Source organism: Pieris brassicae, chromosome 5, assembly GCF_905147105.1.
Source record: "Pieris brassicae chromosome 5, ilPieBrab1.1, whole genome shotgun sequence".
Lineage (NCBI taxonomy): Eukaryota > Metazoa > Arthropoda > Insecta > Lepidoptera > Pieridae > Pieris > Pieris brassicae.
The window spans coordinates 17,023,397-17,050,863 of NC_059669.1; the positions used below are offsets into that span (position 1 = coordinate 17,023,397).

Below are 27,467 nucleotides of genomic sequence, written 5' to 3' on the forward strand. Positions count from 1 at the left end.
AAAGTTAAAAGCGTAATGAAAATAAGCCATTAAATATTTAAAAGGTAAACATTAATAGGATTCCAATTACGACCTTACAATAAAGGGAGGAAACGCAAACAATTTAATAAGTTAGTTTTGCACAAAGAGATTAAAGGGTAGATGAGTACTGGTAATGGGTGTACACGCAATATTGAGCAGTAAAACGTGAACATAAGTACTATTTTTCGCAGTAGAGTATTTGATACTTACATCTGGTCGTCCTATCGGTGATTCGTTATTGTATATTCGCTTAATCGACTTCTCTTACGAAGCCGTTCGGTTTCTCCTAAATTTAAGCGCAGCATGAATATAGTTGAAACTCATTCCTTGAACGTTTTATTTTATTAAAAACAAGCTATTTACGTAACTCGTATATATCGTATACCTTCTATCACAAATTAGCAGCAAATAGATATAACTAAAAAATGTTTAAAATATAATTTAAAAATCTCTGTTTTTTATTGATAATGGCTTCGTATTACTTTATATTAAATATATATTATAATGATCAATGCATATTAGAACTTACAAATGTATATTTTGTTTTTGTTTTATTTTTTTGTATGAATAGGTAAAAATTGTTAAGTTTGCTTTATGTTTGAATGTGTATTCCGTTTTTGGCTTTTGTGTATATTGTATTTGTTTGGATATTGATCAGGGATTAGTTGTAGGAATACTGATGAGCAAATAAATAAATAAATCCTAATTAAAAGAATACACGAACTTATTTTAAAATAAATTAAATTAAAAACTAGGCCTAAAACGTTTCATAGGTTAAATACGCCTATGAAACGTTTCGAACATGTATTGCTTAGACATAAAAATCTCTTAACTATCTCTTAGCCTTTTCTTTTATAGTACTGTAAATCCCAAGAACTTAACGTCTAGCCTGGCCGTGAAATCATTAAGTTAATACTACCATTATTCCTATTTAATATTGGTTGCGTATAAAGGCGAATTTGATGAATTATATAACGCCGCCGACCTCTCTATCTAATCCCACCCTAGCTTAAAAATATATAAAATCAACAAAATACTGAGAGAAATCTAAGAGAAGAATCTTTTATATTTTATTGAATGATTTATTCTCCCTTCTCATTTATTCAGTATCGCTATTCAATTGTTTTGACAGAAATCGTCTAAGATGTTTCGATCGTATTTTTGCGTAATCTTCGACGCTTCAAAGCAATTCAAATTCAGATAGATAAGATTTGTAATAGTCAAATTATTATTAGTCTTATATTGATAAAAGAGAAAAAAAGAATTCATCTCATTTCATCGCATCATAAAGAAGATTAAAACGAAAACCAAAAAGTGTTTACCTAAATTGTTGCAATTTTACTTAATTGTTTTTAAGGGGTTAGTCTTTGTACATTCAAAAAAAATATTCCTTAACATTTTTCAAAGTCAGTTATTGAGTACCATTAACTGATTTAGTGAAAACGGAGAATATCGTAGGTATATACCAAAATAGACCGTCTATTTGATCAATACGTACATAAGCCCTCAGAAATGGTTCCTCATATCTTACAAAGGTGTTTGTTCCTTCGTAGATCAAGTGTTGGATAAAATGACTCAGACGAAAACCTTGGCCCGATTTAACGATGTTTACACCAATTGTCACTTCATTGAGTAGATACTTAAGCGTCACAAATAAATTTACGCAGACTTCAGGCCTACTTTAGAATTATGGAAGTAATTTAATTTAAAGAAAACGAGTAAGTACCTTTGGATAAAGTATTGTTTTTACAACTGCCTTTCTTTCCTTTATTGTAATGAGAAGTAGTAAATTCTGTTACTACACAGTTTTAACTTAATATTTACCTTTAGCTAGTCTACAACAATTCCTTGGCGGAAGGTATGCCGGTACGCCTGTACGCCTGTACGTTCCACAACCATCACTTCTCCTTCTTCTTCTACCAGCCAAGAAGAGCCTTGACTTTTACCTATCATTATAAGTTGCAATAAGCGCAAGACACATGTAACTCAAACTGTTAATAGCCCTTCTGCATCAAAAAGTGGCACCTAAATAAGGAACCTTCGTCTATGTATTTAATAAGAAACAACGCGTTCTTATTTAGTTTTTGTACATAAAAGTTTTAGAATGTATATTTATTTTTAAAGTATATTTCATCTCAGTAAATTCTTTATTACCGAAGATTGCGTAACTGTAAGGTGCCCGCTGCCCTGCTAATGAGAGTAAAAAAATAAATTGTAACAAATTAACCAATTTTTAATGACACTGGAACGAACTAGCGTTTATAATACAGGCTAGGCCTAGTTTAATCTTAACCAAAATGAATATTGTATCTCAACGTTTCGTTGCCTATTCTACGTTTACAACCCTTAGAATGTAAGTACAAAATGTAATATTTCTGAGTCAAAGAAATAAAATTTTATGATTTATTATTAAAACCTAAGCCTAATAATTTAAAATTTTTTTTTGTTTGAAACATTGATAAAGTAGACAGATTATTTATGGTTAAATCAATTATAGTTTTAATAACACAGACGTGCGCTACTCCTAAATAAGATATTCTATATAGTTATAAAGTTATTTAAGTAAACACTTTTCCGTGTTTCAGCCTTTCAAAGTATCGTATGTTCCCTTCATATAGTAACTAGACACGGTACCATAATGGAGTGCTTTTATCGTGTTATACACATGTTTAGATATAAATATATCTCAAAGGCTACTTAATGAAAACATTAACTCTCTTAGGCTACACGTAGACTTTGCTAACTCTATTTATTCTAGTCTATCACAGACACAGACTAACATTTATTTTGGTCCCTTCAAAAGTGGAAGACTTGGCGGATAGCTAAAGATGACGTCATGGCCCTAAAATGATTTTAAAATACATGTTTCATATTTTTTATAGCTAAAATTGTGTATCTATATAGGTACTTAAATTCAACAACATAACCGTATCAACAAAAACTGTAATAAGGTAAAACTGCGAACATTTCCATGTTTAAAAACATGTCAATAATTGGCGAATAATTAAAAAAGCCATTACTTCTCAGTGTCTATCTTTGTACCCCAAATAACGTTAATCCTGTAATAAGAACTGCCCTGGACAGAAGCCGGTGAACACAGATAGTCCAGTTTAAGCGTTATCACAACGTATTAAATTTATAATGCTTGACTTCTAAGCGTAAGTCTGTTACAATTATAATGTTACTTTAGGTAAGTCGAAACACAACCAATTTGAGTGTACGACCAACCAGGCTCCAGAAGATAAACCACTCCTTATATGGAAATTGTATTCGTTTTTACAATCCTTGGGATGGATTTGCTCCCATTCAAACAATTTGTGTGACTCAAAACTTAGCGATTCAAACAAGTGGTGGAAAGTTTCTTGCCCGCTCTACACGCTTGACTTGCGAACTGGTAGTAAATGTAAATTTACTATTAATTTAACTTCTTTTCTGCATAAGTGTTCTTGGTTACCTATATGAATAAAGTTATTTTGAGTTTGAGTTTGAAGTAAAAGAAATATATCATGGCCGAAATAGTTTGAATACATTTTCATTAGTATATAACTCGTATAACTACTACTTCATTATTTTAGATGAATTTCGCGAAGAAAGACAAAGAATAATATATGAATGGCAGTTGTAAGCTAACAGATGTTACACGACTTTATTATAAGTAAATAATTAAATTAAATATTGTTTTAATGTTTTTTATATACAAAATATATCATATAGATTAAAATAATTTAGCATTTTATCAAATTACTAATTTAAACTTTTATATTCCATTTCGTAGCGCCGTAGCGTTACGCAGTCGTTACGAGTCAGTATTCGTGACCAATATATGCTACGGAAGTTACTACTATTATAACTGAAATTGTGAATTAAAACTAGTAAATAAATAGTACTCGCACAAACAAAAGACAGTATAAAGTGTACCTAACCTCACCTAACCAAACTCAGCAAAGGAATATGGAAAGAAATAGAATTGTCATAAAATACTACATAAAAGCCTTCATTGATGATGTTATAAACATTTAAGACAGTTTGAAGAGGAAACGTCGTTAACACGAAATAGCAATTAAAAGGAACATGTATTGGAACTCAAGTTTGGCCCTGACTAATGATACAACTCTTCAAACATCATACAAATTCCCTAATTCCCTACGCTTAGGGAAGCGTTTAGGGAGCACGTACTCACTTAACCTGACATAGTAAATAGCATGGTTCTTAGAATGGTACAGTTCCTAAGTCAGGAAATTGAGAAAGACTTTAAAAAAATTTAAAATATAATGTACACTTTTTAATGCTAAGGTATAACAAAATAATATTTTTTTGCTTAACAATTGAATGCTATTAATGCTAAATGAACGTTATGTAATTAAATGGAATGCTTTGCTAATTAATGAAGAGATGGCCTGTATCTGATGATTAATGATTTCATCTAAGGTATGCCCCGAGAGTATAGCCATGTACATGTAAATACATGTACAGGCTTGGTTCATACAGTCAACTTGCCTGTACTTTATGAAATATTTTTAATTAAACTAAGCGATAACAATCGCATATAATTCAATTAATATCAGATTCCATTATGTTTATTATATATGCCATTCCGGTCCCGCGTATAATTGATAACGCAAATCAACATTGACAGCACCAGCATCTGACATTTAGGACAGGTTAAGAAATGCTGGTAGAAGATGTATGTGTTATATGTATGTGAACATGTGTGTGTACTTATGTACACGCGTTAGAAGTTTTACTTTTTTGACGTAACAAGATAAAAATCTTTTAAATTTTTTATACTTCACCTTATTTCTACGTTTGTCGAAAAAACGACACTTACAATAGAAAAAAAATGTTTAGTTCATTGAAAGTTTTATTACGAATTATCTAGCTAAGTAGAGTTTATTTATATACTTTTTTATATATATATATATATATATTAAATATTTTTTACTTAATTAAAGAAATTGACATTTTTTATTATAAAATGTAGACTATGCAAACTTCAGGCTGGCGGTTTTGAGACGGTGTACGCGCGTATGGTTAAAATTTACTCTTATTATTTTTCCCTAACGCGCCAAAAGAAATATAACTTCAATATATATATTAATGTATTATTGATTGCTTAGTTTGACAATACAGTAACTAAAATTACGAATAGTAATAAGATGAAGGTACTGGTTTAAAAAAAACTGTGTTAGGAACGCTGGAGTTACGGGTACTGTGAACCGGCCTGAGCTGTTTTTGGTTCACCCCAACAATCTGTTTTTAATTGCAGCGTCAAATAATATCTAGGAAACCTTTTATCGATTATGTATATACGTGTAATATCGATAAGTATTTATTTTAGTAAATTTATTTTTTATAAATATTGTAAAGTTATTTATAATAAAAAACTAAACTAAAAACATAATTTAAACATAAACCATTTTATAACTAATTAAAAATAAATAAATGCAATTCTTGTGAATTCAGCCAGTGTGCAAATAAAAACATGTGTCTCACAAGCAATAACATTTAGGGTGCGCAAGACACGCGTAAATGGTGCTTCTCTAAGTAAGTTCGTACGCGCCCGAGGCACTGCCAGCAATTGCGATCGCTTACCACACGCAGCCCCAGTCTCTCAAACATTTCCACATTATATATTTTGCCTCTAAGGACTTTAAAAAAATATAATCAACTCACCAAGAGCAAAATCACAGGCTGGACCAAAGAACACATGCGCGCAGTCATTGTAGGCATCTATAGCGGATATGACCGCGTAGGCAGCATCACAATCTGTGACGTCATAAGTCGTCCATTCGAAACTGAGCCATGGTGGGAATGCATTTCGAATGGCCTGCGATTGAATTGCAAGATCAAGGACCGGCTCCACCTGAAATAATACATTTAGATCTAATTTCTTCTGTCATTTTTTTCATTGTGAACTCTCTGGTTCGTTAGAGTCCAGACTTTTAATGATTCGTACTGTAATGGGAACATATCGTTTATAACTAACAAATATAGTAAACAAATGAAAAAATATCAATTTACATACGATACAAATGTATGATATGATACTTATGAACAATACTGATGAGTTAATAAGTTCAAGAATTTTTGGGTTTTTATTTATTTGTAAACTAAATTACAAAACACAAATAAATAAACTAAATTAATTTAATTTAGATGTGTTGAATGAATTCAAAATCTGTGTACATATAATTATTTATTGGTATGGAATTAATAGCGCTGAAAATACAGTGCTGGTCTGTGTTACTTCTAATAACGATACGAACTTTAATTATAAAAGGAAATTGGAGACCAAAACACCAAGATGTCGCTTGCTATATAAATTTCAGAGTAGTACAGAGGTATTCAGGCAAAATCATTACATTTTTTGAAGTGAAACTTCTTCTTCGCCAACGCCAGTTGGCAAAAAATTACCGTCACATTTTTCGGTTACGCGCCATCATTTTCTTGTCCCTACCATATTGATTCGAAGAGATAATTACAATTAATGAAATGCTGTAATCTTAGTAGTAATAAGGGAAAATGAAATAATTGTATTATTTGTATTCAGGTCTATGATAATTAAAGCCTTTTAAACTTTATCTTATTTAACTGTACTTAACTAATTTCTGTAAAGTTGCATATAATAGATCATTATTTGAAAAATAAGGTCATAAAGAAGTTTCACTTGTTACGTGTGTAGACTAGTACGCGCACACCTTTTTTTATTATTTCATCACGCAGATGAAGCTATCAATTTATCTAATTTCTTTTAATGGCTTAAGAATTCTCGTGAAAATTATTTATATTAACCCTCATGGGTGAAAGAGTTATTCAACACATACTTCAAACTTGTTGAAGATGATATGCTAAAATATGCTTTTACACAAAACTTACCTATTCCCAAGGCGTGAATGACCTTTCTATTGAAAAAAAACTTTTATAAGATTTTGAGTCAATATATGTTTATTTACACTTCATTACACTACAATATTAAAAAATATAAAAATTGAACATAATTAAATCAAAAGGAGGGCAACTGGCGGCCTTATCGCGTTCGAGCGATCTCTTCCAGGCAACCACTGTGAGTAAAGGAAAAAAAATGTATTAAATTACATAAGATAGGCAAGTAGTGCAAAAATACATGTTATACACATTTATTAAAACAAAACTAAACAGAACTAAATTTATTTAAAATATATATTCATTATAACCATACAATGTTTATTTCTGAACTAATAAATGAATACAGGCACAGAAGGATTTGGAAAAAAATTACCGCCACATTTTTCAGTTAGGCGTTAAATTTTTGCGTTACGCGCCATCTTTTTCTTTTCCCTGACACGGTTGATTCGAAGAGATTCAAAGCCTTTTATAACAAAAATATATAATAACGATAAAAATGATAGTAATAATACTATTACAAATAATGAAATTCTGTAATAATCTTAGTAGTAATAAGGTAAAATGAAATAATTGTATTATTGGTATTCATGTCTATGATAATAAAATCCTTTTGGTAAACTTTATCTTATTTAACTGTACTTAACTAATTAGTAAAGTTGCATTATTCGAAAAATAAGGTCATAAAGAAGTTTCACTTCTTACGTGTGTACAACTAGTACACGTACACATTTTTATTTGAAAATGTTCTACCCATGATCATCAGATTAGGATCTGCTTCTGACCAAAATTAGAAAATTCCCAGAATTTTGTGAGCACGTTAAAAGAGATTTGGCCGTTTTAATCGCAAATCGGACCTTTTCTTATAGTTCGGTGAAGTGAAAATAAAAAAAGAATACCATAGATTGCTTAACTTTAGCAAATTTTAAACGTAAAAAGCATAATACAACGAAAATATTGTCACACGAAAACATGAAAAAAATAATAAAATTTGTTGGGGGAAACGTTTGGTTATTATAGAATAATTAATGTCTTCAGATTCGATCACAAAGCTTTCACAAACCAGTGAACTCATTAAACTTCAATGAATTATAATTTAATTCCAGATTTAATATTTCAACGTCTACATAACAACAATAAAATTACATTGGAATTTATATTAACAGAGTTTCACGCTTAATATAACATATTTGTTTACACGATGACTAAACATTAAACATTTTTAATTTCACTAACTTTTGATGTTAGTGAGCAGTTATAGCTTCATATTGCTAGAACTCGATTTGAGATGGTAAATTTGACCCATGTACTTTTTTATGAGCACTAATAATACATGTTTCAACTGAATTCCAATAAAAATTAGAAGTGTTTTGAATTTAATATCGGTTTTGGTTACACAGTTTCAATACTTTCGTTACATTTGAAAGCAAGACAAAGAAAAACATTCCATCCTTTATGTTTTTAAGACATATTTTTTCAACCTAAAAGAATCTACGATAGTACCAAAATATTTGTCATTCCGTCGAGTAGGGGCTTAGTATTGAAACCCCAATTTCACAAACATTTGAAAGCTACTATTTATTACATATATCATACAGATAAAAAGTTATCGCTTAAGCCCTGCGACACATTTGCTCCACAGGTAATTTCACTTTACATGGAATTTGATAGCCAGTCTGAGTTTCAATTTTTCTTGGAATATTCGAAGTTCTATACTCATAGTATGGCTAAAATAGTATTCGTTTTATTTATATTTTAATTTTATGTAGCATAAATTAAGTAGCTCATAGAATGTGGGATAAACAGCTGATGGTACCACGGTAAGAACAAATCATACCATGGATGATATTAACTTACCACGGGTAAGGAAGCGTAGAATGTCGTGTTCTTTGGCAAGAGAAGTGCCGCTCGTATTTTACATTGTCCATTCTCATCGCAAACGTTCTCACAAGCCCTGGGCTTGAGCTCCTCTCCTCTACAATTTTGTGTAAAGACACCACCAACTATCGATAACAGCACTAGCACTGCCCGCCAATCCATTTTACCGATAAAACTACTCACATCACTATTGTTAAGATTATCACTACATCTTAGTTCACTTTGTCACCATCTGAAACAAAGAAATATACTATATAATATAATATATATAAGATTTGTAGTTCTTTGCAAAATGATCCCGGCAGATCAAACAATACACGTCGAAATGATAAAAGTTTCCTTCATTTTTACGTATTTAAGTCAGTTGAAAATATAATTTTATGCTTTTATATGGATTTAAAGGTCATAAAAGCTAAAACTTCAGGTTTTTACGCCATGACATAACACTGTGTTTTTAAAATGCATTTTATTATATACTAGGTATAAAGTGATCTTTTTATTTAATTTTTACAATAGTATACAATGGTATTAGAAAAGAGATTTTGAAAATACACTTTTACCGTATAAATAAATATTTATTTCAAAATCATGTTATAGGTAATTTATTTAAAGAGCTTCGTCCGATATTAAAAACGCTTAAACAATAAAATGTTAAATGGCTTTAATGTATTTTTTATGTAATATGTATTTGATCTTTTATTTAAGAGTTATGGTATTTATCTATAGTATATATATTTTGTAGATAAAAATTAAAATCCTTCTTGGTATTTGTCCAAAAACAAAACGTTTACCCTAATAAAATCTGTACTTAAAGATCGTATATCGTAAGAAGGGTCGGTATTAGTATGCAAACTTAATCCAAACCCCCATGTAAGGTAAAACTATTTCAGCCCGACTACCTGAATCCTATTTAAATTTGGGTTTAATTTTGTAATTTGTTGATAACTTCGCTTAGTGTAGCCATGCATTGCGCCGTATATTTATAACGGTAATAACAGTCCATTATGAGACATAAACTGGCTACTATATATTGGTAGTTATATATTGGATATTCGTATACGATTCTGTATTTTGGTACTTAGAATTTATTTGCGTATAGGCCGAGATATTAAATAACTAGATATATACCATCGAACCATTTGTCTCCACAGTAATTCAGTACGGCTACCAGATAGTTTGAAAAATATGTATAATCTTATCTGAAATTATCGAATTGTAGATTGAAATAGCAGCATTTCGTCACTTTGATAAATCGATTCGGTAAAATAGAACGACTCGATAATATTGTCGAAAAAAATGGCAATTCTAATATAAAGGTTGATCCCGCATACAATATTTTCTTTAGTGTTAATAAATTATATTTTAAGCGATCTGATTAATTCTGTAAGACCGCATAGAGTACATTATCATGATTGACTCTATACATTTGATAGTCTTGAAGTCAGTACAACAAACATCTACTGAAAAACATTCCTTGTACCTTTATAATATCTTTCAATGAAGACAATCTTGGGTATAAAAATTATTCTTATGTAATTCTTTTTATAGAAGAGGTTTCAATCAAGCAGAAGTATCACCCGATGTTAAGTTACACCACTGCCCATAGACATGATACCGAAATGGTACGAACTTTTCTTGAAGGCCCCAAAGTTGGGTTGACAGGCAGCTTTATACAAATATTTTTCTTGTTATCCTGTATAACCTATATCCTATCTACCTTCAGTACCATCGACCGGAACCCCTTCACGGGTAACGGCCTCCTCCATTTTTTTCCAACTAACTTTGCCCATGGCTTTCTTTCTCCATCTCCTGCTAACACTTCTTAGTGGGGCACCCACTACTCCTTTTTTCCCTTGCTTCCTTCCATATTCTATATAGGTGTCTTTAAAGTCCGTCTTTTATCTGTATATCTTGCAATATGCCCTGCCTATTTCAACTTCTGTTTTAGGGCTTAATAAACAATGTATATGTGTATTATGTGAAATACGATAACTAAATGTACTTTATCTAGATTCGTTCAAAATTGTAATTATTACAGTCTATTTAAAATATAATACAAGAAATAATGATTTAAGACGTCTTCTTTATATTTCTCTGTTACGTAGGCATGTTTTATGTAGCATACAGTGGATTCCAAAAATAACGTTTCTTCGAAATAATGATTATTTTTATTCCTTTGAGGTTAGTTCTAGGGTGTCGATTGATTGAGAGTTGCCACTTGCTTACCGTTGAAATGAGATATCAATAATTAAATTAATAATTTATGATTTAGCGTGTAGGTATGCACTAAATGAACTTTTACTATATGTCTTGAAATTTTCAATATTCACAAGAATATGGCTTACATCTAATGATAGTAGTACATATATTTATGGAGTTCGTGTACGCACCTTCGCTTGTAGTCTTCTGCTTACAATTTAAAAAAATCAGTTTTCTGTAAAGTCGGTTTACTGAAGATAGTTAAACGTGACAACGTCATAAGAAAATACTGATGGAATGGTTGCTTTTTCAAAAGAAAATTTTAATTTTATTTGTTGATAAATATTTTGTATGGATATATAGAAGTAGGTACATGGAAATCACAATTGAATTGATCAAGTTACATTTATTGGTACGCATAAATACACTTATGTAATTTTTTTTTCATCGCTCACTCAAGTAGAAGAAAGACAGATGTCGAACGCTGCCGAACGCGGAGGCCGATTGTGCCTCTTTGTCGCTCGTTCCGCGCATAAATGAAACGCCTCAGAGCGAGGTAACGCCTCATGAGTCATGTTTTTTCGTGCGTGCAGCCGCCTCCGTCAAATTATAAGACGTTGTCACGTCAAAAGTTACTTAATTTTTTAAAGAGTTTTATGAGGCTTTCCGACAAAAAGACAAATTATAGGATGTATTGAAAATAAATATTTTCATTAAAACTACACAATATCTATTAATAGACTGATTATATTGATAATTCTGTGATTTATGATAGTGATATTATTAGTACGATTGTAAAACACTTAGAGATTATATACCAAGGTGTATTGGCGAGCAATAAAATATAAATGAGTTATGGGTAATGTAATTATTATAACTTGTTATCTAGCACATGCTGATCACTATTTCAATATATATTTTAAGACTGATAAATTAATTTTAATCAAATTTCAAAAAATACGAATATTATAAACTACAGTCAAAATCTGTTATAACGACATCGAAGGGACTAGTCATATTTGGTCGTAAAAACCGATAGTCGTAACAGCCGATGACGTTGTTATTAAGTACCTAATACATAGAATTCAACCGGTACCTTTGGTTTTCTATCAATATAACCGGTATGTTGTACTAAACGATGTCATCGTAAAAGGTTTTGACTGTAATATAATTGTAAAATAACTCCTACGCATAAATTGAATCGGGATTATACACGACCAAATATCACGATATCAGGCGTTCATTTGAGGCTTCGGGTATCAAGGGAAGGGTATTCCGTATCTATATTGATAGTTTTCCGTGGTAAACAAAATCGTAAGTAGTGCATTGATTTTGCTGATGTGCATCCATAAATATTGATTTTCAAAACCTTGAATACAATACGCACATGTAAGCAATGAAAGATATCTGAAATAATGTGTTATTTTGATTCTTTTATTACTTCAGTGGGTGATTAATTTTTATCGCACATCTATTATGGAGTCTTAAAATGTTTATTTCCATGCGGAAGCAATTACTTTAAGCAGATAAGTTTTTGAAATGTGCAGATACGAATCTTGCTTTCTGATGATATTTTTTAATATTGAGTTACAAGTGTGCATTATGAATAAATTAATTGTGATAACGTTTATAACGTACTCGTTTTCATGTGGTAAGGTTTTAAAAGGACAATAATGAAATATTGCTGAATTTTAACTAGCATCTAAGATAAAAATATACTTAAATAAATTATGAAAGTCAATTATCATAGTGTTACATGTAATCTGAGACCAAAACCTATAAAAGGCTGTGTCACCATCTGTCTTCATCCAAAACATCTAACCAATGTTTGATTTTTGTATAAAAAGTATATCTTTTATGCTAAATTAGAATAAAACACTAATTGATAAGACAAAAATAGTTAGTGTGTCAGGCGTGACCGATAAACTTCATTAAATGGGAATCACATTGCATCACGCTTAGGACAATGACCATTACCATAAAAATTCTTTTGGCACCAGAGGATCAAGCCTTAGCAAAATATATTTGTGTGAAGATCCCGATACATATCGAGTCCGAAGAACAAGGCACAGAAGTGTAAACATCGTCAAATTCCCGTCACTACCACTTCCATCACTTTATCCCCCATTAACTGCCAGTTTAAGTTGTGTAAACACGTTAGCAATATTCATGGATAAATTCCGCATAATATATATTGGAATTGTAATCTGAATTATTCAAATCATTAAAGATAGATTAGTTTATCATTACTAACTAAAAAGTTATTATTTTGCGTCTTCGCCTATTAGAGCTTGAATGATTTGAAATCGTAAGCCGTTTGAATTCACTAACGAAATGCCACGTGTACATGTAACGAAATGTACATGTAGTTTTTACTAAATTTGTAACCACGCTTTATATTCATGCCTCTTCTATGATAGAAATAACAGATATATATGATTTGATAGAAAAAGGCAAACTTTTGAGTTTTTGGCACAGTTAGTACCATCTTAAACCATCAATCACTTCAATATTGTCGATCTTTATTTCCTGTTCATATATTTTAATATTCATAGACTGATAGAAAATTCGCCACCTGCCTGCTGTTTGTAATATTTTACCACTAATCGACTAATCGTTTTCGGCATATTTATGTTACAATAATAAATAGCTATAATACAATGTTTAACGTGTGGTTTGTTTCGCTGAAATGTACATAATACAGTACAGTAGTACAGTATTTTGTCATTAGTAACAAGATACTTACATCTTTATAAAAGTAATCAATTGTTTTGATTGCTTAGATAGTGTTTAAAGAATATATATGTGAAATAAATTTTGTCAGAAGGACTTTAGTATTTTTATTAATACTCAAAAGACATCGTAGCTTAACTATTTACTTATGATTAATTTGTAGTCGGCTTATACATTTCATCACTCATCTTAACATTTCATAGTGACGTTGAGGATCTTTGAAATTCATGATTTTGTACATCACAACCTAATGTGAAATTTATCTGAAATCCTACTAATATATAATAATTTAGGTGGGGTATTAAAAGTCATTTTTTTGTAAGTGTACGTTAAGGTATTAATATTAATAAATTATATTTACACTGAATTCATGAATATTGTTTGTCTTAACTCTAAAAATGTTTTATGACATTTTTTCTGCTGTCAAACCTCTCAAAATCCGAGTGTTTTTCAATTCTTTTAAGGTTAGATTGAAATCTATAGAAGACATTATTATCGACAAATGTCGAATTAAATAATAATTTGATTTAAATTCTTTTTTGTTACTAAGTGAAAGAATACTCATAGTTCTATTATTAGTTCTGTTAACTTAAACTATAGTATATGTTCGTTCGATTATATTTTTTTAGTCACACATGTTAAGCTTTTAACACTATAATGTTATAATAAATGACGGTATTATCATATAATACATAAAGTCTTCATAAAAAATACAGAGTATAAACACATGTGAGAAAAACATAAGAACATTTTGTTCTTTTTTGTATAGCTTCTTCTAAAGTACGAGTACAATAGATAACCACTATTTGAGACATTTTTTTTAAATAATGTATCCTAAAACAATCTACACGTTTTTAGAGTATTTTTAGTATAAGTATAAAAACAAGTTTACTTTTATAAACTAAAACATCATAAGTTCAACGGCAATTTTAAACACATCAGGTTTTTGCTAGAACTTTCAGTATAAAATTATATTATAAACATCTCATATGCATGTTATATTTTGTTTTAAAACATGTACGTGATATATATAGATGTTTTCTTTGAATCAGAAAAGCCACAACGTACGCTCGGCTTCATTTAGTAACTTTTACCTTACCTTCATCATACCTTTTGTTATCTTATATATGAATAAAGAATCCAAAAATATGTTGCTAACCGCAATATTCGATGATTGCTGGATCAATTAAATACTTTTTTAATTTATTAGTTGAACTCTGAGGATCGTTTTTATAAAGTTAATATTATAACAAGGGTTCAGTAAAAAAAATAATTAAGGAAAACTGAAGTTAAAAATAACTACTTACATAATTAATTGCCTACAAAAATTATTTTTTTTGATTGGAAGAGATCGCTCGAAAGCGATAAGGCCACCAGTTGCCCCTCTTTTCATTTCATAATGTCAACTGTATTCTATTTCGCTATGCAACATTTTGTTTAATTAATAGTATAAAAAATTACCTGGATAAATAAATGTAATTTTTTTACACGAACTAATTTACATTATATAACTATTACTTAGTCGCAGCAAAGAAGAAGTCATTTAAAAAATCTAGAGGTCTTTGTACTAGGATAGGAATTAACAAATTTAGTTATTTGATTATCACGAAATAGAGATAATATTTTAGGTGTGAAATGTATAATTATTAAACTTATAGATCAATAGAAGAATCGCAAGTCACGACAAAATATAAACAGGTGCTATTTTAACACCGGCAGTAAACATAAAAGTTAAGCGAAAGATTCATGAATAGTCACAATAGTAAGACGAGGCTTGTTTATAATTAATATTGTTTTATAGTTCTTTAAATGAACGCTGCGTAAGCGCATGAATGTAAAACGAAAGAATGTGTGATGTGCTCTGGAATTTTAAAGCGCCTATTGTTAACAATAGCTGCTTAGTAGCTGAGAGCACGACCCATAAGCCTGAGGTCGTTTGTACCAACTCTAGCAATCAACCAATATATATTATTGTCTTGTCTACGTATATATACTAGACACCAGCTGATCATAAGCTTACTTACAAAGAAAACAGATACAGAAATCTACGACCAATGGTAGCAATTTGTTTTTCATTGTTAACAAGATATACTAAGAGTTTTAAGTATGATACCATATTTATTTTATACAATTATTATCATTCAAAGCTTAGCATTAGAGTATGAAAAAAGCAATTATGAACTCATCTGGAACTATGACAATTGTACAATCCGGTCGTACAATCTTCACAATATTAATATATAAAATTCTCGTGTCACGGTGTTTGTAATTAAAGTCGTACCATACGACTGATTTTTGTGAGATTTTGTGGGCATATCGGTTAGATCTGCAAATCGGACAACGTCTATCATCTTCATCCCTAAATGTTAAAGGTGGTCCAACCCCTAAATTAATTTATTACAACAGAAATTTTAGTTTAGTTATTCACAATTGGTATCAGTTTATCACAGCACGTCGTCTTGTCTTGCCATGCCTAGTCATGTCTTGTCATGTCATGTCTGCTGTTTATCAACGCATGCAAGACACAATTTCACCTCTCGTACATGTGGCTTATATATAAAAAATCAAAAAGTTTTTATTCCATAAAACCGAACAGTCTCTGGGGCAACATAGCAAAATGTTCCAAAATGTGCAATGTAATAAAAAGGTGGGCTAAGTAACATGATATTAAGTAGATAATAATTTAGGGGGGGCAGCTAGTAATTTTATAAGCATTTCTTGAAATTACTGGTGAAATACCCTAGAGGAATGTGCAGACAGTCATCATACTCTCTTATTTTCAGGTGTATGTACCGTGTTACAAATAAGCGGGACATATAAAAATATATGTATAAATGGAATTTCAGCCCTAAGGACCGTAATATAAATCGGAGAACTCAAGGTTAATTAATCCTAGATCGCTAGTATTTAGTCTGTCCCGTGTTGATTAGCGATATAATTTACGATACTATGTCTTTTACAAGTCACAATTATTTTCTTCGTAAGTCACTTATGTTCGAAATATTGTGTCGCCGGATTGTTCAACATTAAATTATTGAGCCAAGGAAGCGGAATATTTGACTTTGATAATGTTGGTAGCCATGTTTTAATTTTTATTTTCGAAAAAGGCACAAAAGGATTAGTAAAATTGTAGCTTTATTTTTGCAATTACTCTTCCGAAATACCTTTGCGCGATATTTCAAAATGAACGCGAGCATAGCAAAAATTCACACCTTATGATATTGATGAACGTTGTGTGAAACGACGAATATTAGTTTTATCAGTTAATTTATTTTGTATGAGCTACTGAACGGATGGAATTATTTTATTAGAGTATGATCTGGAATATTCTAGAAATGTATCCGAGCTTGCGATCACCTTGTGTATTTAAATTACTAGAAACAATATAAGAGGAAACCTAGCTATTTTTCTCTCCACTTACTATTATGAAAAAATTTGATAAGGCACATGTCAAAATTTTGTAATTTCAAATCAAACTTTAATAATAGAGTATCCATCTCCATGCTTAAGCGTAAAGCATACGAAAAGATAAAAAATATATGATTTTGTGAGTCGGTGAGTGTACCCAGACCAATTTAAATTATTGGATCCCGTAGGGTGAAATATAAAATACATAAAACCTTGTCTGAATTGAATCTTGAATAATGCATTCTCTGTGTAAAATATATTAAGTATGCTGCAAGAAAATATTCACTTTAAACTGCATATTCAAATACAATTATATTTAAAATACAAACCACTTATAAAAAATAAGATTAGAATTAGAGCAGTGTTAGCCTAGTGCCTTCGTCGTGCCTGAGGTCGTAGGTTCGATCCCCGGCTTTGCACCAATGGATTTTCTTTCTATGTGCGCATTTAATATTATCATGAATGGTGAAACAAAACATCGTAAGGAAACCGGTTTGTATTAGACCCAAAAAGTAGACGGCGTGTGTCAGGCACAGAAGGCTGATCTCCTACTAGCCTATTCGATTTGCAAATGATCATGAAACAGATACAGAAATCTGAGGCCCAGACCTAAAATGGTTGTAGCGCTATTGATTTTTTTTATCTATATAAAAATAATCAAATTTCAATTAATAGAACATCCACTACTAGTTTATTCTGTTCACATGTTTGCGTTTATATCGTATAAAAATTAATTATATACTTGTCTAAAATTTGCATAGACGAGTCATCTTATATTAATGCTTTTGTGATATCACGACAATAAAAAAATCTAATGAACCAGTGTGACTTTAAAAGGCAATTGCACAAATATAGTGAAACGTAGACCATTAGTATTCCGTTATACTTTAATTGAATAATATATAAATCGTAGCAGTGTTGGTAGAGACATACCTGAGATCCTGCGTTCGAATCACGGCAGTGCATGCTCCATTAAAATCTGTCAATATGCGTACTTGCCCCTACGAAGGCATAATCGTGAGGAAATCGCCGTGTTTGACACAGAATGTTGCAAACAGATACAATAGAAGGGTTTAGGGTTAAAAGTTATAGGGTTGTTGTTTTGACATTGCCTATTGAGTCCCTGCAGTACTGATTCCTATACTTTTTCTACATTTTTGTATCTTAATCAATTTGCTTCGAGAATTCAAAAGAAAAACAAAGTTTGTGGGATTACCGTGTTATCGGCAACATGTTCTTTTAATACACCTTATCGCGAGACAGCCACTCGAAATGATAGTTTCGTACTTGAATATAAGCAAACATCTAGTTGTTTTACTTATTTCGATGTGTTTTGTAAGACAAGAATCAGTAAAAACCTAGGTTTAATTAAGTATTAGGACTTAACAATAGCATTTACAAAAGTAGGAACCCTGTCCAGTATAACTATAATGTTAAGCATATTCTCGTGGATAGAGTTGAGATGATTCGAGACTTGGGAGTAATATTCGACTCTGTTATTTAGACCTCATCATGAACATATCTGTAGAGATAATCGAATGTTGTCCTTTACTCTTAGAATCGCTAAACTGTTCAGGCAAGCCGACTTCTTGATTGTCTTAAACAGCTCTCTCATGAGAAAGATGGTTGAATACTGTTTAGCTGTATGGGCTACGATATACAAAATTCATACAAATAGATTAGAATCTGAACAAAGGCAGTTTGTTAGAGCTTTATGCTCACAGTATGGTACTTATGCGCTAAATAAATCAATATGACCAGAGTCTTGAAAGGAGGACACTTTGCATAAAATAGCAAATGGCTCACTTGCCAGCTATCTTTTGGATAAGCTCGACATCAAGGTACCGACGCGTTCTGCGCGTAACCCACAACTATTTATGATATCCACAAGTAACAATTATTTCATCATCGGACGTCGAAGCAGAATACAAAATTTCACCCGTATCACCTCGACGTCCGCCGTTCCACGACTAAGCGTTGTTCAGGGCAATTTTTGCCGTGCACCACCGCTATGTGGAACCAGCTGCCCACTGACGTATTTCCGAACCAATTCGACTTAGGGTCCTTCAAGAAAAGAGCGTACCAATTCTTAAAATGCTGGCAACGCACTCGCGAGCCTTCTGGCATTGAGAGTATCCATCTATCCCCCTATTCTGTAAAAAAAATTTAAAACGCAGACTAAAGATTGTAACCATGGTAACAGCCGTATATAACCGTCGTTAGTTTTACATAATACTTACATTTATTTATTAACAAGGTCTGCAGCCTTGATAAGAAAATGTATAGGAAATAATGAAAAGGAAGTATACTTATTGCATCTACCTTTAGTTGTCAGAGCTTGGAGAAAACACACTGTCAGCACAAGCACACAGACAGGGTTCGAACGTATGCCCTCAGACACAAGAGTCATGTCTCGCTATTGGTTAAAAAATTAGCAAAATTTCAACTTCGTCTAGACAAATTTTGTTCAGGGGCTTGGCTGACTTAATAAATTGACTTAATTAAATTTCCCTAAACAAAATTATGATTACTAATTCTTTATTACAGAAAGCGGGTATTAATGATGGGCCTTAAATATTTAATTAAAATATCATGCATGGACTGAATATTAAATAGCTTCATATTATAGATAAACATATTATCGCATAGTTAAGTGAGGCAGGTTCATTTAAGGGTCTACAAAATGGGTTAATTAATCTATATATATAAAAATGAATCTCTATTTCCCTTGGTCACGGTTGGGGCGATTTCGCTATTTCTTTTTTGTTGTGTTTGCTATTGTCAGGAGAAGGTTCTTATGAAAGAAAAAAATTAGAAAATTTCGCGGGAAAATTAGAAAATTTAAGAAAACTTGTTACGATATCAAGTTTTTTTTCAGTGCATAGTGCCTTTACAATTTAAACTTTTTTCGTGTAACCCTATGGCGTTTGTCATAACATTGACAATATTTTTCTTACATCCTTTCATCACTTTGACAATATTGATGTAAGAAAAATGAATATCGTTAAAAATAAATGCTTCGATCGTAGTTATGATATTGATAAAATACATATAAAATATTTACAGTCGCTAAGTGTTTGTGGCATTAATCTTGAAAATCCATGAATGTTTACAGGACTACGTCGGTTGGGTCCGCTACTTAATTAATATTTAAGTATTTCTTAATGACTTAACCAACTTAATGAAATAGGAACTTGTATAAACTTTATTAGCTACATTGAATATCAAACGTCAGGTTTCCTCAGTTGAAGCCGCAAATTGAAAAAGTTTGATTGCTTAGTAACTTTATATTTACAGAAAATTGTGTAAAATATGTATTTGATTGAAAATATTATGAACTGTATAGTATAAATGAACTATTAATGGGTAATGAAAATAAAACAAACTGTTAAATACATTACCTGAAGTTTTAATGTTTGAACAGTAGTAGTAATAAGGAGGTTTAATAAGAACTAAAGCGCGGAACTACTGGAATTGAAAAAAATAAGAACAAATTCTATTTTCAAACAAAACTCACTACAAATAGTTACGTACATCACTGATCATTCTACGTTCAAACAAATCAATTCTAACGTTACTTCGTCTAAAAATATTCAAAGTATTCTGCCTGTATTTATAATATCATTAGTTTTCTGTTAGTACTACGTGTTTAAGGTTATCTTTTACTACAAAATACGTTTTACGTTTTGTAATAAAACGTGTTAGGCTTTGCTGAACTATGAACTTTGTATCTTTCAAAAACGCCATTTGATCTTATATCCTTATAACAGTGTTGGATATAAAAAGTCACCAAAAATGGGTAGCATTTTTTTTGTCCTTGAATAAATTACGGATACAAAAGTATCCAAATTAAAGTGTATAATAATATGTGTATATAAATTGAATTGTAAATTGGCTATATAATAATATAGCCTACTACTAATGGAAACGGAATATTATTAATAAGAAATACATAAGTCTACCTTTTAAGGCTGACATGTACTATCGCCGAAACTGATTTAATAAACATGATATTAGTACTCATACACGAATACGCTGATCATAAAATGTTTTTATTTTAACATACATTTCTTGTACTTCACACCAGTCGCGGCCAGCGATTCGCTAAAGTATTTTATTCAACCAAGCGTGTTGTAAATCGAGCTAATTTGCGACAGAGATGCTATTTATCAAAAGTTGCCTTATAAAGGATTCTCAATCGTCAAAATCATCCCACGCTGTAACTCGGTCAAGTGGCCATCAAACTAACACGGTCTCTTAACCCTTCACAAGGGTATGTTTTATCCCAAGATTTGCCTGAATAGTTACAATCTTTTGAGATTCGTATAAAACGAACGCTTACGCCAAATGACGTATTGTAGTTTCTAGGTAAAAAAATAGATAGGAAGTTGTACGTGGCGCTTTCAAATACGCGTTGATAACTTAATATATAAAACAAACATAACTTTACATCGATATTCAAATGTGTTATGTGTACATAACATTGACTCCCTAAATTTTCCATATATTTAGCTAATTCCGTTGGTTTTTTTTTACAAAAACAACGGCTTGAGTCTTAAGAATTCTAGTATGTTTTACTTGCAATTTTATTTAAGGTGAACTTCGTATCACCTACATTATAATGGTGTAAATGGTTACACTGTAAAACGTCTATGAAACGGACAAATTTCTAAACAAAACTAAAAATATTTCACAAACCAAGTGACATTTTTTTTATTGAAAAAAAAGCAATGTATTGTTTTTTAGAAAAAGGTAAGAAATCAAATATTTCAGCGCAATAAACTATTTTATAGGAAGATTAAATTATTTATGCTTAAATTTATTATTTCTTTTATTTCACAAAAAAATCGAGATCAAAATTAGGTCTAGCTTCCCGAGATTTGGCGATACAAAAAACAGCAATTCGTTTTTATATGCCTATATATACATATGTCGCAGCCAACTAGTTTAATTAGCCGTTCAATTAACAGCCTAGCCTTTTAACTAAACGGCGCCGTTTAAACAACAGCCTGAAAGATATTCAGCCGTAGCGTTTGTTATAACATTTAATAAACTGGTTGGCTAATGCTTGGGCCATTCGTACGATAGTCATTATTTTGCAGAAATAAATAAGATGACATAAAAAATATTGCTTTTAAAATTAAATTGCTTAAGTCAAATTCACATTATTATTGTCACAACATTCTTCCATTGTTCTTGTTTTTCATGAAACTTTGGAAAACTCCATCAAAGTAGTGGTTTGCCGACGCCCTATTGACAGTGTGAAGAGTTTGAGAGTAGCAGAAAGTGGAATTAAATTTGAATTAACAGTCAACAGTCAAGTCATTTGCCTAGCTGTTTGATCAACTGGCTGAACATCTTTCAGACCCCTATTTAAACGGATAGGTTGTTAATTGAACGGCTAATTAATGTATTTGGCTGCGAGATAAACATTCGGAATAATGTTTCACCTAAAATTCACGTGAATTGTATTGACGCCTTGTAGCCTGACGGTCGCTAAACCCGCCTCTTTTCAATACAGATATTTGATATTTTTATTAATATACGATACTATTTCTATAATATCCTTTTCAAATTACTCTGGCTATTGTAATGCAGTTAGGTAACGTAACTGTTAAAGTTTATAAGTTTAGTTTTTTTACTGAAACTACGAGTATGTTAAGTTTCTGTTAGTATCTGAAAAATGGACCAGTGACCTTGTTATAAGGATAAGTCAAAGTCAAAAATCATTCATATAGGTAACAAAATGTACAGTTATGAACGTCAAAAAAGAAACATATATTAAATGCTACTAATTTTACATTTACTGCTAGTTCTCGAATAAAGGGCGTAGAACGGAAGAGAAGTACTGGCAATAAACTCTCCGCCACTCTTTTTAATCGCCAAGTTGTTTTTTTGTATTACACAACGTTTGTAAGGAGCTACAACCATTACACCATGTTCCACGTGACATCTTAAGTAATAAATAATAATAAAATAAATTAAAAACAAAGATCTGTCTCAGATTGTCAAAGATCCTCTATCAGCAGAAGGCATGGTGAAATGGGAGCACGCACTTACATTCTCGTGGACCTTAAGCATAGTCTCACTAGCACGTAAGACATACTTCGATTGTAAATATATCATAATTACATCTAGTGTTGAATAAGATAACTAGAGATAACTTTGTTAAGTTTATCTATGATCTAAATAAAACTAAATCCTTTTAACTGGGCTACACCAAAAATAATACTAAAAACAATAACACACTGTATTTGTGAAAAAGTATTACTAAACTAAACAGGTAAGAATATATAGACCGCGCTCCGTTCGATTGTGATTGGTCAACACCAGCCTAGTGGTTTCAGCATGTGGTTCTAACCATTAAGGTGCTAGGTTCGATGCTGGCTGTGGGCCAATGGACACCACTCGTACGGTGACGATAAACATTTTTAGAAAACAGGCATGCCTTAGACCAATAAAGTGAGCGGTATGTTTCAGGTGCAGAAGACTTCCTACCTACTATTATCTAGTCTAATGGAAAAATAAACTACGAAAAAGATACAGAAATCTGAGGCCCAAGGTTTCCACCATGTACTTTTAGATATTCTATAGGATAGGCCACTGGTTATTAATACAGATAATAGTTTATACAAAGAACAATGGGCGAATCGAATTTGAGAATTATTCCAATTTAGTTATGCAATAACATGATTTGACTATTAACACTATATTTGATGTACCACATTATGTACTATATAATTTGATTGACTGGCTACTATAATTCTAGAGTACTAACCTACAATTAAATATAATATATTCTATTCTACATTACGATGTAGTGTAATGATAGTGAGGAAGAGATCGCTGGACAAAAAACTGATGGCGACAGTCCTCTCCAGACTTTGCCGACCACGACGTTGAGATGTGAGAATTTATTTTTACTCCATACTAATAATAAATAAACTTAATAATATAAGAATGATTCGTTTGCATGTGCTTATCAAGTTTCCTTGTTTGAGACATCTTGTTTTAGAACCTAAAAATCCTGCCGATTTTATTGTAATATTCCCTGTACCGCAAGTGTAAGTACACATAAAAAGATAATCTTGCTACTAAATATAACTTGCCGGAGAAGATAAAGATTCTTACGCCTATACTGCGGACTGTTATGTCCCTAAATCTATAGAAGGATACTATTGTTTAACATCAATAACGATATTTAACAACCAAGCTATACATTAACACAAAATTATTGAAGTTATTATTTTCGTAACTCACATGTTATTTAAGATGTTATTGTTGATTTATGTAGATGCATTGCAATATTACGGGATAAGAGATGACAACTATAGAACTATCCAAGTATCTTGGTACACTTTGGCTGAAGTTTTCACTCCCTTTCAAAATAAATTAAAAAATCAAAATTCTTACGCGTTATTCTTAATAAATTAGCTGAAACGATAATTTTATCAAGAATTGATGATATGCAGCAAAATTATATTATAATTCGATTTTAGTAATTAATTTCAAAAATGTGTTCACAGAAAATTTTGCTAACTTTCTTCAAAACGATTCATACAATTAATCACTAACGTAACTCGTTGGCTGAACTCTTTCATTTCATTAATTTAAAGTCTCTACGACTGTTTTGAGTCCAAAAGATTCTTCAAGTGTACTTAATACGAGTATAAAGTGAGTTAATAGCTTCAAAACACCGTATTCCATATTTAGGTTAGCTTATTTAGTTTTTTTTAAATTATTAATTAATTTAAATTAGATTTTGCATACGACCGGTTACCTCACACAGTCATACATATAGCTAGCAACCGTTTTAGTATATGATTTGCTTGTATTTCGTATTGATAGGAATTAAAGTTCGGATTAATACGACAAAACTTTCTACGTTTAAATCTGTTAAAAAATCGATACTAAATCATGTCTGCCTCTAAGGTTAATGGTGAGTACTATTTAGATAACTAAGAAAATCTATAAGACAGACATTATCACAGGAGGTAGATGTAAAAATGGAAAAAAAGCTCTACTAAACTCTTTGAGACAGTAGGTCTTTGCTTGTAGATTCAAATTCGTAAAATGTTAAATAAAATAACAACCTAATGTAATGGTTTTTTCGCATCCTTTGCATCTCTAAATTTGTGATATGTTTTTAGTCGAATTAGCAAGTTGTATATTTCTCGGAGATCAGGGTACAGGACCCACTGGAATTGTCTCAGGGGTATCCCGCACTACTGCACAAGACCCGGGTCTACTACCTTGTATTCTAAAGCCCGCGCTTTAGAATACAAGGTAGTATACTAAAACCTAAACAAATAAATAATTTTCAAAGACCAAGGCGAGAAAAGCCCCAGCTTTATGGTCCTCGGAGTAAGCTCCTGCTCAGGTCTTTATAAAGCTCTTGTACTGGGATGTACGTATAAGTGTATATGAAAACTAAAAAGTATAACTAAAAACTTTCCTTAAAATGTTCAAACCTTGAGCGTACATAAGTATTTTATTATTAACACACATTCAATGCTAGTGAAATTAATAGAAATCAGATTTAATAAATCCTCGATATATAGGACTCGGAGCTAATTAAATTTAACAAATGCGTAATTGTTATAGCAATTCATATTATCTATCCTTTAATTAATTTTGCGTATAACGGAAAACAATTCGTTATCTTTTAAAACTCCCTATAAAATGTGAGTCTAAGAAATCTTAAGCGATTCTAAGTTATTAGTGGTTAGTATATTTAATTTTGAATTAATATTCGAATATCTTGAAAGGTTTATGTATATTATTATAGACTCTAGGATTTACTACTCCTAAGCTGTGTACTAAGCTGAGAACTTTCAACAGATGCTCGTTGAAGCTTAGAGAACATATATCTTAATGTTATAAAAGCTCTCTAAGAATTAAACATATCGTTAATAACCGCTGCATATTATACTTGTTTATTTGCCCGCACTATGAATTTAAAACAACCATAGTAATAATTTTAATAATTAAAATGGATAAATAGAAAATTTGTTTTATGACAACTTTATTCTAATGGAAAAATTGTAATGCTATAAGAACTTCCGATCGATTTCTATGTACACTTACTTATTAATAATACTTACTAAAATGAATTGTTAATAGATTTGGCCTTTTATTTGAAGCGAAAAGTTTTAACGATTCTTGTTTTAAGTCTTTTGTCATATGGTGAACATAGGGCAGATATATATCTGTTTTAGCATAAGGCTTTTTTGTCGAACCAGTTTAATCCAGTTAGAAACAAATAATTGTACTTCACAAACGGAACCACTAAATTAACTACGAACCTACTGATACACGGAAATATTGTTAGTACATTTATTAGAGCTACAAATCTACATTTGTGTATTTACTTCAGAAGCGTATTAACTTCTTAAATACTGTTGTGATGATATATTTAATACTAACTTATAACCTATGTATTTACATGTGGAGTAAACAATTATAGCAAAAAAATACTGAATTAGAGCAAATAAAAGATAAAAAGTAGTTTGATAATGGACTTCGAGTTAGCAAAATTTGATAAGATGTTATTTTAAATTCATCAATGAAATAAAAATCTTTGCAATATTTTATTATAGCTTATCTTAAGTAGATAATTTATATCAGATAAAGTAAAAGAAATTAGTCTGACCGATATTCATTTATTACAGATAATATTAAAAATAATATTACACTGACTGTCCAAACTCGAACAAACTCCAAACAAATTGCAATACAATAGGCAAAAAAATATAATTCTCAAAAAGAAAGCAGTTTTATTTAAAAGTGATAATAAATCAAATCATACTGAAAGTTATGCTGAAACGTCAATGTTCATGTGGACTTACCACAGATTCCACTCAAAAATGTCACATGCACTTTCGCAAAACAGTTTATCGCGAGCGCGAGCGACAAAACGCGACTCGACGCGCCAATATCACGCTACAAACTGATAATTCTCAAGCCCCGTGCAACTAAAACATATTTCAAAAGAAAATCAATTGTTATCCACCATGGAATGTACAAAAATAAATTTCGGTATATAGATAGGATAGTACTTTGATAAGATAGTCAATTAATATTTTAAGAGAATTAATATATAGATAACGCGGTTTAATATAACTTATCGACATCGAGTGGCAGATACTGAATATTTTTATGCGCACTGTGATTTATAAGTGTTTGTTTTGACGTAACTTTTTTGTGCCACAATATTTGCTTATTATTTCATCGCGTCTAAATTAATTGAATGTTAGGTCAGTTTGTCACGGATATGTTTTTCATTTTTGACCGCTCATACTTGAGCGGTCAAAAATTTTGACTTACTAGTCAAAAATGATAATATT

General features: G+C 31.0%; 1 protein-coding gene across 1 annotated transcript in view; it reads right to left on the bottom strand.

Annotated features, from left to right (window-relative positions):
• The window catches only part of LOC123709414 (atrial natriuretic peptide receptor 1-like), a 103,223-nt gene extending 76,080 nt beyond the window's left edge, over nucleotides 1-27,143 (bottom strand). The window contains exons 1-3 of the mRNA XM_045660738.1: nucleotides 26,970-27,143; nucleotides 8,761-9,013; nucleotides 5,695-5,884 (exon numbers count right to left, since the gene is read on the bottom strand). Coding sequence (XP_045516694.1) covers nucleotides 5,695-5,884; nucleotides 8,761-8,943 — 373 coding nt within the window. The 5' untranslated portion in view covers nucleotides 8,944-9,013; nucleotides 26,970-27,143. The remainder of the gene's footprint in view (nucleotides 1-5,694; nucleotides 5,885-8,760; nucleotides 9,014-26,969) is intronic.
• Nucleotides 27,144-27,467: the final 324 nt, after the last annotated feature.